Source organism: Pantherophis guttatus, chromosome 2 (genome assembly GCF_059756535.1).
Source record: "Pantherophis guttatus breed Tessera chromosome 2, ASM5975653v1, whole genome shotgun sequence".
Lineage (NCBI taxonomy): Eukaryota > Metazoa > Chordata > Lepidosauria > Squamata > Colubridae > Pantherophis > Pantherophis guttatus.
The window spans coordinates 155,563,962-155,582,001 of record NC_142064.1 but is presented as its reverse complement, the minus strand read 5'-3'; the positions used below and the strand labels follow the sequence as shown (position 1 = coordinate 155,582,001).

General features: G+C 43.6%; 1 protein-coding gene across 4 annotated transcripts in view; it reads right to left on the bottom strand.

Annotated features, from left to right (window-relative positions):
• LMTK1 (lemur tail kinase 1) overlaps nucleotides 1-18,040 on the bottom strand; it is a 94,656-nt gene that overhangs the window by 23,111 nt on the left and 53,505 nt on the right. For 2 of the 4 annotated variants that reach the window (XM_034412783.3, XM_034412781.3), the window contains exons 2-5: nucleotides 10,670-10,803; nucleotides 8,162-8,305; nucleotides 6,276-6,417; nucleotides 927-1,006 (exon numbers count right to left, since the gene is read on the bottom strand). In XM_034412783.3, coding sequence (XP_034268674.2) covers nucleotides 927-1,006; nucleotides 6,276-6,417; nucleotides 8,162-8,305; nucleotides 10,670-10,714 — 411 coding nt within the window. In that variant the 5' untranslated portion in view covers nucleotides 10,715-10,803. The remainder of the gene's footprint in view (nucleotides 1-926; nucleotides 1,007-6,275; nucleotides 6,418-8,161; nucleotides 8,306-10,669; nucleotides 10,804-18,040) is intronic. The other 2 variants (XM_034412782.3, XM_087887072.1) reach the window with 1 other exon arrangement.

The following is an 18,040-nucleotide window of genomic DNA, read 5'->3' as shown; positions in this document are numbered from 1 at the left end:
AAGAATAAAGAATTTGCTAACCCTTCTCACCCTCAGTTTTTCACGTATGGACATTCTTAAACAATACTGGGAAACTTTCATGCATAAGAGCCATTAAGTCATCCATGGTACCAAGCCAATGTTTTGATCAGTAGTTTTCCAATGTGCGACTACGAATGTTCCACTAGCAATCACAACCCAAGTTTTCTACAAATGCACAAGTTCACTCAGCAACTACAGTGATTCAGGACAAACTACGTAGTATGAATTTATCTTTATAAGTTAGCCTTAAGTTTTATGTTCCTCATAACAATTTAATTCATGTATTTATTTATTTATTCCACTGGTTTCTATGTCCTACCCACCACCTCCCTGCACACAGATTCTTGTTTACCCTACTCTTAGGCTCCAGGGTCTTAAAGCAACTTTGCTTTCAGTTCTTCAGCTGGCTTTCTGTGGCAATTTAATGGAAAACCAGGTGAACTTTCTATGACACCCAAATAGGAGGCAACAGAAATAAGTACAGGAAAAATCAGTGATGCTGCATGGGGTCAATGGGAAGTGCCAGATCTAATCTAGCAGTTACAGAGTTATCCTTACTTCTGAACCTCTGCCACCCCTCTTTTGGCAATTTCCTCTCATTGAGGTGAACAATAACACCCTTTTGTTCTTTCCACTCAATTGCTCACTTTTATGTACTGGGAGCTAATGCAGAATTGACATTTCGATTTTTTTTTAATTCTGTTAATATATATTGTTCCACAGTCTCACTCCTCTGCTGCCAAAAGCACTACTCAAAGGGAGAGCACCTATGCCTAAGAGTAAAATCTATTCTATTATTTCAACTTACTAAATTCACTCCCTTTGGCCTTGGCTCTTTCTCTGTGTCCTCTCTTCCTTCCCATCCTTCCTGTGTTAATTGAAGATTGGGGATCAGCCCAGCTTACCTTGCCAAACCATCCATGGCCAATTTCTTTGAGGTATAGCAGACTGTGACGTCCCAGGTCAGTGGATTTGAGCAACTGCACTGTGAAGGAACACATAGAGCCGTCTGAATTTCTGCACCCTCTTTCTGATAAGTTGGTCGCTGTGCCAGCTTGACCCCATGCTGTCTCATTCTAGCTTTCTGCAGAAGAAGAGGCCTGGGACAACAGCTGCATGCGGGTGCAGATACAGGAAAATCCTCAGAGAAAAGTGGAGATATCAAGTTCTGGAACCAGGTTTGTTGCAATTCTTTGCCACATTGGCAGAGTCAAGCTGGGGCCGAAGAATTTTTCCCAAGCTCGGGAAGAAACAAGGAGCTTTCTGCTACAATCAGATGTCTGCCTAAGCTTCCAGGCATTAGAAAGCATCTGTTCAAGGTCTACTCAAGCGGGCTCTCCCATGTCCCAAATGCAGCAATGCCACCCTTCATTCCCTCAGTGCCAGACACCACTGTTCCCATCACACTGAGAAGCAAAGGCTTTATTGTTGTCCCCCCGGCAGCGGTGGCTAGAGCTAAACATTGAATCCATTCTTTATGGGGTCCGTTTGGATCACACAATGCTCTACTGGGCTACAGAGTGTGGGCAGGGCAGAGCGGAGCCATCGCACGGCTGAGAGGCTCGTCCCTCTGCCTCCTACCCAGTGGGACAAGTCTCAGATTCCTCAGTTGCTTCACATGGGAAGGAATGCAGAGCCCGTGGGATCTGGAATCAAAAAGCCCTTTGTCTCCAATGTAGTGGGGGAGAGAAAACCTTCAGGCAGGACAAGCAGCAGCCTCTGCTGAGGTGAAAAGATCAAGGGCAAAGACCCTATCTGGAACCCTGTCCCGTTGCTATTTGTTTTGCCTGCTCCCCGGCTAGCTAATGGAGGAAGTTGGCTGCACAGGTGCCTGTTCTCCAGGTATATGCAACACAGGGAAGGTGCCCATACAAATTCTCATGTCCCCTAAACCAGAATGCCTTGCCACTCTGAGCCCACAAGATGGCATTGGCAACTCACGCTACAGCATACGTATGTGCGAAACCAGAATAATCTGGAAGATACTAGTTAAGGAGGGAGGGGGAGAGAGGGAGAGGAGAAAATCTGGAATAGCACCTCAAATATGCTGTGCATCAATAGGTTATAACAGCTTATTGAAGAAAGGACTACCATTACTAGCTCTCCTCTTCTGTTTATATCTGGCACTAAAACGACTAAAGCAAGATTTGGGATCTCTTGCTTTAGGGGCAATGCACAGGATTTCGAAGTAAAAAGGTGAGGAAGGAGGAATACACGGCCTTCACCTAGGCTATTCAATGGAAATATGCAACCTAGGCAGCAAATACATCCTTAGATGTGAGAAGATGTGTGACAAAACATGACTTACAGAGGAACGGGAGTCGAGAACCAAGCCATTAGGTGCTCTAAACAAATGGACAGGGGGAAAATATGCTAGAGAAAAATCCTTCTCTCCTCAACTGCTTCCAATGGCAACAAAGCATTGACGTCACAGGATAGAGGTGGGCCTACAGGAACCAAATTCCATGATTAAAAGAGGATTTGATCCACCTCAACATATTCTCTATCAAGCAGCTGCAAGTGGGTTGTGGGGAAATCCAGCCAAGCTCATGTATTCCCTTGACAAAGGTGGGTTGGAAGGTATGAAGCCTGGAGATTTGCAGTACACAAAAAAAGATGTCTAAGGCCAAAAGGATAGAAGACATCTAAGCAGTCATCTGCAGAACAGGATCTTGGGTGAATAAACCAAGAATGTTGGACACATACCGTTATGAGCCTAGTGTAGTCTCACTTTAGCTCATTGCAGGCAATTCTTGTTACATTAGCTATAATTCCCTCTACTGAATTAAGAACTCTGAACTGAGATTGGGGATGTATATAAAACATATAAAGCAATATTTCATGGTAAAAGCTTTCATTTTACACAGAAGGTCTGATTTTCTGGTGAAATGTTCTATGTAACTCAAAAGCTTCCACCTCACTATAGCAGCTATCACCAACCTGGCCACACTCCAAATGTAATGGACTTCAGCTTTCAAGATTTTTGGCCATGGTCATGCAGGCTACAGAATTCTGAGAATTGAAATCCACACATCTGGAGAGCTTTCTGACCAAAGGCGGCTTTATTTCAGCCCCATAGCCTATAGCAGTGATGGCTAACCTTTTTGCCATTGCGTGCCAAAAGCAGGGGGAGCATGGGGAGGTTGCCCATGTGCGTGCCCAGACCCATAATTCAATGCACCCCGCTCCCGCGCACACGACCCCCCTGTGCCCCCCTGCTTTTAGCATGTGATGGCCCAGTGGGCCCGGTAGGCCCGTTTTTCACCCTCCAGAGGCTTTCTAGGAGCCTGGGGAGGGTAAAACCAGCCTTCCGCACCCCCCGGAGGCCCTACGGAGACTGGAAACAGCCCATTTCCCAACTTCCAGTAGGACTGAAAAAAATCAGCTGGCCGGAGCATGCATTGCACTGGAGCTGAGCTACGGCAGCGCTCGCGTGCCCACTGATATGGCTCCGTGTGCCACCTGTGGCACCCGTGCCATGGGCCTATACCAATGAAATATTAAACTAAAAAGCAGAACATTGAAGAAAAAGTATATTATGTTAATCCAAAACTGACACACCCAACAAAATTAATATGGTGGCCTTAAGGGTATTTTGTAAAGAAAAGACTTCCATTAAAAATGGGGAGGAACAGACTCAGGCTCAACCTATCCAAGACCGAGTGGCTGTGGTTTCTGACGTCCCGATATAGTCAGTTGATGCCATCACTGACTATTGGGGATGAGTCATTGCCCCCACGGAGAGGGTTCGCAACTTAGGCGTCCTCTTGGACTCACGGCTGTCTTTAGAAGAACACTTGACAGCTGTGGCCGGGAGGTCTTTTTATCAGGTTCGCCTGATTCGCCAGTTGCGTCCCTTTCTGGATCGGGACTCGTTAAATACGGTAACTCATGCCCTCGTCACTTCACGCCTGGACTACTGTAATGCTCTCTACATGGGGCTCCCCTTGAGGAGCACCCGGAGGCTCCAGCTGGTCCAGAATACGGCCGCGCGGGTAGTTATGGGAGCAGCATGGCGCTCCCATGTGGCTCCCCTCCTGCGCGAGCTGCACTGGCTCCCTGTGGTCTTCCGGGTGCGCTTCAAGGTCTTAGTTACCACCTTTAGAGCGCTCCATGGCTTAGGACCGGAGTACTTACGAGACCGCCTTCTGCCACCAATAGCCTCTCACCGCCCAGTACGCTCCCATAGAGAGGGGCTTCTCAGGGTGCCGTCAGCCAAACAGTGTCGACTGGCGGCCCCCAGGGGGAGAGCCTTTTCTGTGAGGGCACCCACCATCTGGAACGAGCTCCCCCCAGCGATACAGAAGATTCCGGATCTGTGCACTTTCCACCGTGCCCTCAAAACATTCCTGTTTCAGCAGGCCGGCCTGGCCTAACTTTCCCTTTATATTGCTTTTGATTTTATTTTAAACTGGGATGTCTTGAATTATCTAGGACCAGAGTGTTTAGTATATTTTAATTGGTTTTTTTTAACGTTTGTATTACATGTATTTTTATCGTTCGCTGTTCACCGCCCTGAGTCCCTCAGGAATAGGGCGGTATATAAATTTAATAAATAAATAAATAAATAAATAAATAAATAAATAAATAAATAAATAAATAAATAAATAAATGTTTCTAAGCAGACACCTGAAGCACTGGGGTTTGTGAGATCAAAATCAAATCTGTGTTTTACAAGGTAGAAAGATCACTACATAAAAAATACATAAAAGATACTCAGAGCAAGGCCTTGGATGATGAATAGAGGACATAAGAAGGAATGACATTTTCTATTATTTCAAAGGAATGACATTTATCGCGTATGATAGAATATATTCCTTAATATTTTGTATGTATTGAAACTATTAAGAATATTGAGCAGAAACTGATTATTTGTTAAAACTAACTCTAAAGATAGGTGGGGATATTCTTATTGTCTTTTTTGCTCTTTTCCATTCTCCTTAGCAACACAGGGAGTCAAGGCTGATGGTGGAGGAGGGGGAAGAAGGAGGAGGAGGAAGAGGAGGAGGAGGAAGAGAAAGTGGAAGAAGAAGAAGACTGTGAACAAGCTTGTACCCTTTAAAAGTATCTGAGTTACATTCCCAGGATGTCCAGGCAATCTCCAAGACCTCTGTGAATTTAGTCCCCATACAAATGGCATATTTATCTATTTATTTCTATGCAGCTCTTAATAGTTCAGAGGAGCTAATACCATAGTGCCATTACTATCATTCCCCCCCCCTCCATCGCACTGTTTGATGCCAACTTTTTTTATGAAAGAATATGTATCATTACTGAAGGAACATATTAAGAATGTGCAGTGGGATAACTATGCAGATCTTTGGTAGAAGAAAAAAAAGAGGAGTCCTATAGCATTTTAAAGTCTAAGATTTTTATTATGAGAGAAATACTTGGTAAGGTGAACTCTACGCTACAAAAGCTTGTATCTTTAAAATGGTGTTAGTATTCCAAGTCCTAAAGAGCACTGAGCTGATTGGGTGCAAAAATGCTGTCCTCCCACTTTTTTTAAGATCAACTTGAATCTGCATGTGTAATGGGCTGTGAGAATAACTTTGAGGAAGAGGAGAAAGACAAGAGAACAGCCAAGACAACAATGAGATAAGAGAAATCTGAACCCAGAGCAGAAATGGAATTAGAGAAAACATCTCGGACTGGACCCTCTCTTGTTCTCTTTGGGAGAAGGCAGGGAAGGGGAGGCACATTCAAAGTTGCAAGTTCTGTTACTGTGACCCTATAATAAAAATAGTTTTAATATTCATGACTCTGCCATTCACGTTTGGCCTATCTCAAAGGGATGGCCGCATTACATTTTGTTAAAGTGACTATTTGTATGTGCACTTCCTCTTCTTCAGGGTTATTCTCACAGTTCATTACAGCATAATAACAATAATTAAAGGGAGTATTTCTTCCGATAGTTGTGGGAAATTGGGCTCCTTGTTTCTTTTCGGAAGCACAAAATCTAGGTGATAATTCCAAGACTGTCAGCAACAGAAGAATTCAAAGTTTTACTGTCTCCCTTTCCCAAACAGATGCTATCCAAGTGTTACTTCTCTCTTAAATGGGTATCTCCAGATTTGTGGGACTTGCTGAACACCTTGCCCAGGAATTCGGGAACCATGGGAATTGTAGCCTTACACATCTGGACAGCATAAATTTGTCAATGCTTCTGTACACACAAAGCATGCAAATCACTGCTGCAACTATCCACAGAGAAAAATGTTTAATGAAGTAAACTTAATGCTTCACTAGATTACCTGAGCGCCCAGGTTGCCTAGACATTGGCAAAGATACTTCGGTGAGAGGCAGAATATAAACTTCAGGGCCATTCTGGGTGGCTGGTGAGCCTTGAGCTGAGAATTCACTAGGATATTCCTCTCCGTCGGCATTACTGAATTCCTGGGGCAAAAAAAGATAAGGAGAATGAAAGTGTAAAATGGGGCAATAGAGCAATGTTACGAATGTGGAGAGGAGAAGGTTTGAGACATGCATTTGGTCATCTCTAGATACATAATCCTCCTCTCGATGGAAGGATTATGGCAATAAAGCATGCAAAGCAACTTCGACTCATTCAAGCAGCCTTCCCCAACCTGCTGCATTCCAGTTGTTGGATTGCAATCCCTAAAAATCCCAGTTATTTCAATAGTAACTGGGAACCGGGGAAGTTGTATAACATCAGGCAAGCATTGGACTGATAAAGGCTGCTTTGAAATATCATCCTCACTACCACCAGCAGTTATGTTTTCACACACAGATGACCTTTTGTAGATATTCCACAGCAATACACAAATAAGAAAAAGGACTGTAGCTCAGCGACAGAGCACAAATTCCGCATGCAAAGAACCCCTGACTCAGTGCTTGCTATCTGCAGAGAAGGCTGGGGATGGCCCTTTGCCTGAAATACTTATTAAATCCCAAACCATATGGACCAATGGGCTAATTCAATACATGGCAATTTACTCTGTTCTTAAATACACATGAAAAGGTGCAAAGAACTCATGTCCGTTCTTTCACACAGGGAAACAATGTGTGATCAATCACATTGAAGGGAAAGAAAAATGATGTCATACAGCACTAGCAGAGGAATCTGTGCACGCACAGTGGTGCTACACACTTGTACGAAGAACTGAATCTATGGTCCTCAAGTGTGGACTAGTGTAACAGCACTGTAACTGTCATATTTTCTCCCATAATATGGTTTAACGAATACTCCTAACAGACTGGGAAAAGAGCAGGCACAGCCCAATGGACAGATACACCTCATTCAGTCCTACTACATGGATCGAGCTGCTTGAAATGGAATTGCAGAACATACACTTTTCACTAATAGCAAACCATTTGTGTGAAGCCGACCCCACGCACACTTTGGGCTGGCTAAGGATCACTACCGCAACCTAAAGGTTCGGTGCACTACTTCGTAGCCCCTGGGGGAAAGAAGGGAACCATGTGGAGAGCTGATTCACACAAACAGTTTCCCGTCTGTGTGCAATTCCATTTCGGATAACCACCTCCGAAGCAGGAGGAGATATGCAAACCATGACAGAGGCACATAAAGGATACAATCATTCTTTCCCATCCAGCTACAAACATGCCCCGTTACAATTGGGGGGTAACAGAGACAGCCGTGCACTCAGTCACTCTTTTTTCTTCTTCTTTTTATTTAAAAAAAATCTTTCCACCCACAGATCTATGCATGTGGGGGAATGCAGTGCAGGGTTCAGGACGAAGCCCAAGGCGATAGATTCGGATGTATTTCATGACAGCCAATTTCAAATTTTCTCCAAAAGAAAAAAAAAAATGCTCCATGGAGACAAAAGGTTTGAAAGAGAGGACAAAAGCAAAATAAAGACAGCCTTCCCTGCCCAGACTCTCTGCAGGTCCATGGGGCAAGGTCATAGCCAGGGCTACTGCTTCCAGCCCCTGCCTCACCTTTGCATGGGGAAGTAGGCAGACTTCAAGGGATCCAAATGCAGAGCAACAACCCATCGCCCCGCCTAGTAGCCTTCTGCCATCCCACATCAATCCCCCGATTTTTAAAGTGTGGTCAGCGGCGGCTGCTCTGCTCCCTCCCCCCTGCACCCCCCCACCCACCCTCCGGTGAAAGACAGAGTCATAAGCACAGTTGTGGGAGAAGCAGCCTCACCTTGGTCAGGGGGCAGGGGGAAGGCTGCCCAGGGTTCCCCAGTTCTACATTACAGGCTGTTTTGGGCACTGTGCTGGACCCCGTGCAGGGCAGACACCTCAAAACCATCCTCAGCCTCTTCTCCCGGGATTCGTTTCTCCAGCTCTAGGCAAGAGTGCCCAGAGAAAGAGTGTTAATAGGTACACCATCCCTTGGTGCTCTGCTCCCCTCACTACTGCACGCAAAGATCAAGGCACCCCCCATCAACCTTGCCCGTCCCTCAGCCATCCGCCCACTTGCCCATCCCTGCCTAAGGCTTTGCCTTCTTCGCTCTCATTCAGTCGTCCTGCAGAGTGAGACCAGTCGCTTTTTCTAATTACCTGGATGAACTTTTTCCTACTGAAGGTTGCCCCAGCAATCAGGTAGGAAAGGGTAAGCATTCCCAGGGAGCATCTTAATCTTGGATACCCTTGAACTGCTGCCTTTCTGTGGCTGTTCCAAGAGGAAAGCACAGAGCCCACTCACCAACTTGCTTCGTGCCCCTATATAGGCAGTGTGGGAGGATTCTGAAGTGGTTCATTGTTCCCACTGTGGAACCTGGCTACCTCTATAAACTGTGACCGCACAGAGCTGTCTATCACTCTATGCTGAACACTCCTCCTCCTCCTCCTCCTCCATGGCTGGCCAAGAGCCTTCACAAGAATGCCAGCAATGGGGGCAGCATTTTCCAGCACATTCTGTGCCTCTGAAGTCATATCACTGCCCACTTCCATTGGGCCTTTCTGGAGCACATGGCAGCCTGCTAAACTTGGGAGATGCTTGCCAAATTGGGAAGTACTTAAGCAACAAGTATCTGTATCTTTAAAGTTAAAGTAAGAACTACTTAACTTAAAGACTTTTCTAAGGACTAAAAGATAAGGGACAAAGAATTACTCCTGGTTCACAGTTCTAGGCTCTTGTCTCTTTGTTGAGCAATATGTAATACAATGTGCACAAATCCTCTATCTCCAGACGAAGCCAACAGAGCACATAATCTTATTCTGTGAAGGGGTAGAGGACTGACAGAAAGAGGCGATCTTCCTTTTAGAGCCCTTTGCCTGCAAGAGAAGCAACCGAAATAGATCACAGGCAGGACAGCCCAAAGGTGCTTTTTCCAACAGGTAACTGGACTTCTTCTTTTCCTTTGAAAACTTTGAGAAGCTAAATGTTGTCAAAGAAAAAAATAACCAAGAAAGTCCTATTGCCTTTCAGAAAAAGCACCTTTGGGACAACCACGACCTGGATGATTGAGAATCTCCACAGATATCGCAGGCAGGAAACTTTGAGCATCATCTCTTGGTGGAACTACATCCAGTTATCACACTCAAGAATTCCCCTTTGCTATGTCAAGTCGATCTATTAACTCTTTCCTCCTCACTACATTTCTCTACTGACACCTCTTCATTCTATTTTTCCCAGGACTCCCGTCTGCACCTCACGATATAGTACAACCCCAGGAAGGTGCTTTCCCTAAAAGTTCTTAAACTTTTCCTGAACAAGGACCCCCACTCACTCCATAGTGAGTGTTTAAACCCACACAAGAGCAGGACTAGAAAGGTACCTGCATAACTGACCCAAACTGTTCAATGTATAAAAAGAAAGTTTCTCTATAATAACCACGTTCCTGGAAACCAAAGCCAGGCCTAAGCCTCTATACAACGTTTCAGAAAGTGAAAATGCATCTTGCATTTCACACAACATTTTGTCTCACTATGCTTCTGTAGGGAGAGTCTGGGGACTCATGTACACTTTGGTATCTTTTACTAAGGAAGATGAAGTAGCAGGTCATGGGAAGGACTTTTCTCTGCCCGAAACTCATGACGAATGCTGTTGATGACACCTAGATGTGCAAGAATCTGACCTGGATAAGATGGTTTCTTATGCTCCCAATTCATCTGCTTCTGCCTCTGGCTTGCAAAAGCTCATTAGGCCTTTTTATTTCTATCACACTGCCAGACAGCCATCCCCTGTTGTGCTCAGAGACTTGCTTCTCAGCAAGTCTCTGCCACAAGGCTTTAGTCTGATGTCCCAGCCCACCATCTCCTCCTTACCCTACTGAATGCCCTCCTGCTGCAACCCCTGCTGCTGAGATTGCTTGACACATGCTTCTCGTGTCTGACACATGAATGCACCACGTCGTTCCTCTGACTCTTAATTTCTGTCTGTACTTTATATTCCAGGCCGGGCCACGCTGCTTCTTCAGGACTATTCTGATAGGAACTTAATGGTAAAAGCAAGTTCCAGCTTTGTCTTCACATTGAGCATTATTTCCTTCTCCTTGCAAACAACAAGACATGTTATCGTAACCTTTCCCAGCCTGGTGGCTTTTAGATTAAGTAGATGACAAACTTCAGAAATCCCAGCTATGTATCCAGAAGCTACCAGGATGACAAAAGCTGTGTTAATGTCATGGACTTGGCAGAAGACTTTGTCTTATGCACTGCTATACCATAGGCAGCCAGAGAGATTTGGACCTCCCCCTGAACTTACCTTGAAGCCAATGCCCCCTTTCTTGCAGCACAGACAGGCCAACATGAGGAAGATGAAGGTGAAGAGTCCTGAGAAGGAAACGGCCACCACCACCAGAGAGGAAGACCAGGAGAGCTCACTCAAGGGAGTGCCATCTGTAGGGAGATAAGCAAGTGGGAGAAGATGAGAAAGGAAGGTTCAGGAAAGATTGATGGGAGGAGGACCAAATATTTGCAAAAATAAAGCCAGAGAGAATGCAGCTGAGACAGAGCCCAGTAGGAGGCCTCTAGTCTACGGTATATCTTGCAGAGTTTTAGTTCTCTTTTCCTGCAGGCTCAAAGCCAGGTTCGGGAATCAAAGATCCCCTCTTGCTTTATCCCTGTTCTCTTACACCCACTTGTCTCTGACGAATCCACTATCCTTCGAATCCTGCTTGAAAGAAAAGGAAAGATGCCGTTCTCTTCTCCCACTGCTCTCCTACCAGCTCCCAGAAATGGGCTAGTTTAAATCCAGAGACACAGAAGAAGCAAAGAGCCAACCTGGCTTTTTCATCTATGAAGAGAACAAGGCTTGTCAACGATCTCATGGTCTCCCAGCTTGGACAGGCATGGAATCTCTGCAAGACAGAAATCCTGCCATATATCATGTGGTTTTATCCATGCAGCCATAATTATGGATACTGATGACTTAACACTATCAGGTCACTGAGTAACCTTATCTCCCACTTCCCACAGCTCTGATGACTCCCGTCTGCACTTCCCTGATTTGTAATTGTTATGTGTATAGATACAGCCTAGGTATACTTCACAGCCTGAATACACAGTGCAGTCCGATGCCCATCATTTTGTCAATATGCACACTGCTAAAAAGCAACACATTCAGAAAACACAGAGGGTAAATTTCAATTTTTTTGCCAGTCAACTGGCTGACTACTTGAGCAATGGCTTTGAACAAAGGCCCCACTTTGGGAGAAAAAAAAACATGATTTTTTGAGAAAAATTGTACAGATTTCCAAAGGAGGAAAGAATGGAGGCACATGCTCTGTCTTGGAGGCTCACTATGTCCATTTCTTTTAAAGAAGGACATGCATCCTGGCTTTCAAAAGACCAAAGAGGAGATGAGAAAACAGACGAGATAAAAATTAACCTCACAGCATGGGAGAAAGGGAAGGTCAGTAAGCAGCAGAAAGATTAAAGGCAGCCCAATCACAGTGTCCAGAAAGCTTTGTAATGCAAAATAATTAATCTGGCATTTAAAGTAATTGATATAGTGCCAAGAAAATGATTGAACTGGTTGCTCCATGAGTTGATAAATAAGTCCATTGGATGTAAGGAAAATATGGGTGGGATGTCATTATAGCATGCTTAAATGGGAGGATGAAGGTTATAGTGTACTGTAAGTGAAAACTCTTCACAGGCGAAGTATTAGACAATACATTAGGTGCTGTAACACATGCGCAATCATAAATGTTTGTGGTCTAGCTTAATTCCACATATACGAAAAAATGGGGGGGGGGAGAAACCCTTCTTGTGACAGCATTACCATAGTAATGAGCATCTCTTCCCGCCTTGCTTAGCCTCAGTAGTAGAATTTTAACTTTTCTGCAAGGAAGCATCCTTGCTTCTGTCAGCCAAGGGAGAAGCCCAGGGGCATAAGAACTACATGCCATGGCTGGCACTCTTCCTTCTGAGGCCAGAAATTTGGCAACTCATTTGCATATTGCTATTTGTAATACAGCCGATGCATTAGGAATCTGCTGCTACAGTCTCTGATAATACTTTGCCATAGACAGGAAAAATATAAAATTCTTCGGCCCCCAAAGTTGTGTTCAAGGCGCTAATTTTGCAAAATATTTAATTTGTACACACAGAGAGAAAGAAGGGCAACATGCACTTTGAATCACAAAATACTTAGATGGCCAGGCCACAAGGAAACTGAGATTCTTCTGGCCCATTGTCTAGGTGGGGTCTCCCTCCCAGTTAGGAACTGAAAACACCCCTGTGATTGGATGAAGGTCTTAAAAGGGAACAATTGCAGCAGGGTGTTTTACTCCCTTATCCCTAATTTATGGCCTACTGGGATAATTTAATTTTAATAGATGGCTCTAATTTAGCTCTAGCAAGTATCAAGCCCTCTGAAGCCTTTGCAGCTGCTTTTTCAAGGGAGGTCATCTCAGGGGTAAATTAATGACACAAAAGACATACATGCTGAGTGGGAAGTGACAGCACAGCTGGAAATGTCTGAAACAGCATGCTGTTTTTGAAGGGGACATCCCAGAAACTAGGTTCATGATTCAGAGAAGAAAGGAATATCACATTGACTAACCTAATGTAAAACTGATTGTTCTAATAGGCAGAATAAAGCATACAAAGTCATTAGTTGAATGGAATGGAGAGAAAGAGAGCCACTTAGCTCTAACTGCCTGACCTCACTACTGATCTATATAGTTTTCCAGGCCCTGCTGTAAGAGATTGTAGCCCTTTAAAATGGAGGAGTTAGGATTAAGGTTTAGGGCAGGGGTGTCAAATTCATTTTGTCATGGTGGTGTCACGTGACATAGCAGGACTTTCCCCCCCCCCTTTACTAAACAGGGCGTGGGCGTGGCCAGTGCGTCATGAATCTGGCCCATGGGCGGGAGTTTGACAGCCCTGGTTTAGGGTAAGGATTTAATTATATGGTTCCCTGCATTTGGAGAACCAGCATATCAGGAACCGCAATAAAAGTATCCCACCCTTGTAGTCCCCTCCTGACACCTGTGCGGTGAGGTATTGTACCTCATGTTCTTCTGACTATGTAGGGCAGCAGCTCAGAACAAAAGAGGAGAACATAAGATGCCCTTCTGGTGTCTGAACAGGTAGCCCTTGTTTAGTGACTGACTCATTTTGCAGTTATAACTCCGGTGGAAAAAATCACTTTACAACCAATCCTCACATTTATGACCTTCAGAGGTTTGTAAAGGAAAGGAAAGTTGAAGATCATAATAATCACTTAGTGCTTGCTTCACTTAATGACTGAGTTGCCAGTCCCCACTGTGGTTGTTAAATGAGTAATACCTGTAGTGGAAAAAAATAAACAAAATGGAGACTGCATTCCTCTCCCACCCCATCTTTTAGATATGACAAGGCAAAGCAAGTTTTTTTCTTTGCCTAATCCCATCAGACCCAAATTAATTCTTCCTGCTCCAGAGAAAGCCCCCCCCCCAATCCCATCTAAAGAGCCCAACCCTTGCAAGGGAATTGCAACCTAGAGTAATCCCAGCACACACACCCCATCCTCAATCAGTTGAAGACCTCAACATTCCATCTCCTTAACAATGAATTGCCTCAGCTCTGCTCCCCCTTGAAATGCCCATTGTTTTGCCTTGCAATAAAATTCACCCCAGCTACTCCCTATCAACAAAGGACCTACCTACCTTTCCCAAACCAACCAGTCAATCAGATCCCTAAGACTTCCTACCTTAAAGCCCTAAACTATAGTACTATACAAATATTTGATCCTTCAATGTTCCATTTGTTAAGAGTCCGTTTCTTAATAAAGCCATCACCCAATGATGGTTGGAAAAAATTTGTTTTTTCTCCTCGGTGGTGCCTTAAGTCCACAAATTCCACAAGAGTTTCTACTTTCCATCTTGCAGCTTTATTCATTACATCTCCCACTTGAGCTGTCCTGTAGCATCTGCATTAGAACCACCCTTTGCTGCCCTCCATTTCCAAATTTCTTTCCTTCCTCCTCTTTCCACCTGTCTCAGTTCTTTCTGCTGAATTTGCTTAGACTAAAGCAGGGTCTTGAGCAATGTTCCTATATGTATTTTTTAAAAATAGATTTGTTGTTTCGGTGCTTACATCTTATGCAAGAGGCTCTTCTGCTTTGCTTTTCTTCTTTTTAAAACTAAAATGCAATTGGGAGAAGAAGTCAATTTGTTCAGTGGGAAAGGGGAATGAATTGGTTTTCTGCGTATTGTTTTCTTGATTAATATTGGCCTCTCCCAGATGCAATATTTTTTCAGAAATTCAGAATTTCAAAAATCAATATCAGCAATATCAGCAACATTTATTCAGCACAAAGGATTCAGCTGTTTCAATGAGGTGAGTAAAAAGGTCCCAGTAGATTCTGCCAAGTCTAAAGAAGAATTTCTTCACTTCTTTTTTAATTTAAAATAAGGTTATTGGAGGTCCAATAGGAAATGGTGAATAGAAAAGGAGAAGAGGTGGGTTGAAGGGGAAACAAACTATTGGCAGCCCTGCCACTCATTACATCAACTGAGTCCATGGCTGGAAGTTTTAGTTCAACACATCTGGACAGCAGGTTAAGAACTATTGAGCTGGATCTTAAATTGAGCAATACATGTTACATGTTAAATGTAATAATAGGTATTGGATTTGGAATAGTAAGAGTAAAACTATAATCCAATGTGCCTAAACAGCTAAGGAAAATATCATTTAGGAATTTGTGTTTAGATAATATAAAGTATGATAGGATATATTGTTATTCCTATTATTTGGCCTACAGTATATGTTTAAGTTTGCAAAATGCAGATCCATTATAAGGACCAAAATAGCCATTTGAAGGCAAACAACCCTGGGGAGACTTTTGAGGCTATAAAAGTTGCAAGGCTGATCTAAAAAACCACAGCAGGGAGAGAAAATGTGAGCTACCTGACATATTACAGAGAAGAATTAAGGGAAAATATGTGCATTCATTTTTTTCTGCTTACTGGATAACATTTACAGATATTCTCCTTTGTTCTCAAATGCACGAATGTTATAGAAGAGGAAAGTATTCATTTCATCACTGCATACATACAAATCCTATTCCTCTAAAAAAAACATTAGTGCACAAGCAGAGGTCTTCGGAGGAAGCCACAATCTTGTCAGAATGAAGAAACATGGATTGCAATGTCATTATGTAAACTCCACTCCTTACATATTTGTGTGGGGCAGGCTCACCAAAAGGTTGGAATTTGCATCACAATGATGCAACAGATATTTTGTGATTTATTCTCTTTTGCTTCTCCCCGCTGTTGCTTATGTGCACAAGTGAGGCATGCAGCTATCTCTTCTTCCTTGGAACTATCAGGTATCTCTGTATTGTTTCAGAAACTAGGAAATGTTTGTTTCGGTCCTTCTATTATGTTATTCTGCAGCAACAGAGCACAGCACACATGTTCCAATCATAGACAAGGGTTAGATAACTCCTTATTTATCTAAAGAAGATTATATAATGATGTCATCTCAACCCAGTATCTCTGCTTGCGCAGTAATAGTAGATAGAAAACCTCCAGTGATGGACCACCCACAATAAGAGCCTTGGTAGTACAGTGGTCTAAGGCACCCTGTTATTAAGCTGGTTATTAAGACCAGCTGCCTGCAATTACTGAAGGTTCGAATCTCGCCAAGGCTCAAGGTTGACTCAGCCTTCCATCCTTTCTAAGGTAGGTAAATTGAGGACCCAGTTGTGGGGGCAATAAGCTGACTTTGTATAAATATACAAAAGGATGAAGGCTATTGCTGAGCACATTGTAAGCCGCCCTGAGTCTCCGGAGAAGGGCGGCATATAAATCAAATTAAAAAAAAAAATTTGGGAGGCAAGCTATTCCATTGATTAACAGTATTTAACAGTAACAGAGTTGGAAGGGATCTTGGAGGTCATCTAGTCCAACCCCCTGCTCACGCAGGAGACCTATACTAGGGATTCGAACCGCTGAACTGCCGACTTTCTGATCGACAAGCTCAGTGTCTTAGCCACTGAGCCACCTACACAGCCTAGGGGAGACTACAAGCAGCAATCTTTGAAGGAGTTGTAATGAAATTCTGTTTTTCGTAGGTATGATACTCTGAAAAATGCAACAATTCTACCAAGAAACAATTCTTCACACGTAAACAATAGGATTCAATTGTCCACAGAGTACCTGCCCATGTGTTGGACTAGCAACCATCCCTTTAAAAAGGCCTGATGCATTTTTTTGTGGGGGGGGCAGCCCTTGTTGTTAGCAAACCTTTCCTGTGTTAAAGTGCTGGGCCTTTTCTGAGCAGAGCTAGCTGAGAGGATCTGTGCTCAGGGAGGAAGACGAGGCTTGGGGAGGGCCGCACTTACAGATTTCTGACAAAAAGGGCCTTCATGCACCATGTTTATGGAGCACCTGCAGCCAGAACAACAATCCAGGGATTCTATGGCTCAGCTGTGCATCTGCTTTATAAACCATTGATTGGGCCGCTTCTCCTCCCAGATCCCTGGCTTTGAAGATGCAGCTGGGCTATGAATGCTGTTCCAGAACCTCTCACAACAAATGAAGTGTTTAGAGTGGGAGGAAGCAGGAGGGCACAGACGGGGGAGGCAACTGCTCAGGAGAATGTCAGCTCCAATTCTACAGAAGCCGCTCAGGAAGACTGGAGGAATCACACTTCCTCTCTCCAGTGTAAGGAGATAAACCCAGGCTGGTCAGGACAGATAATCTGCAGCCTTGCCAAAGTTGCTGAACTGGTCTTAATCTGCAAAGGTTGTTGGAGCTACAAATGAAAAGACAGATGATGCTATAAATACCACACTATGGACCAAAATAGTAACTCTGCAAAAAAAGGGGGAAAAAAGAATAAACAGTGAAAATACTTGAGTTTAATGCAGAAAGGAAACTGTCTAGCACTCTTAAGGAAATTGCTTTTATGTTTAAAGCCTTTGTGGAGACAATGTGCTGATCACTGAGGCAGTAGCTATTAAACAGCATCTCATACCGGAGTCACAATGACCCAGCTGAACCGGTGAGGTATTTTTCAAAAGAAATTAGTGAGGTACAAAATAAATATCGCTCCATGACAGGGAAATTTCAGAAGGGGGAAATCCTCTCTGGATTCCAGCAGCTGGTTCTTGCTTTAGTCAAGGAAAATTGCCAGACAGAGGGTCTCAGAGCTTTCAAGTAAGACGTTCTATGCCAGTGTTTCTCAACCTTAACAAATTTAAGATAGGTGGACTTCAATGTTTAGAATTCTGGGAGTTGAAGTCCACATATTGTCAAGGTGTCATGATTGAGAAATACTACTCTGTGCAGCACTGCTTCATCCCTCTCTCCCGAGTATATTTCCTGTGGTAGTAGGATAAGAATAATAGGGAAGAACTCCAATTACAAATGGAAAATATTTCTGCCTGGAACCGTCTGCAAACTTTAACTTCATTACAATATATAAAATGTTTTAAATATACAAATAAAATAAAACTATGTACAAAATGTTCAAGTTCTGTAGGGCAAATGCACAATGCCAGCCTCCTCTGGAAGCAGATACATAATTCGTGACTTTAAAAAAAGACAAGATGGACTTCTCATTCTATGTATAAATATCCTACTCCGGCAACCTTCTTCCAAAAATCTACACCAGAGATTACTGTATTAAATTGTCTAAA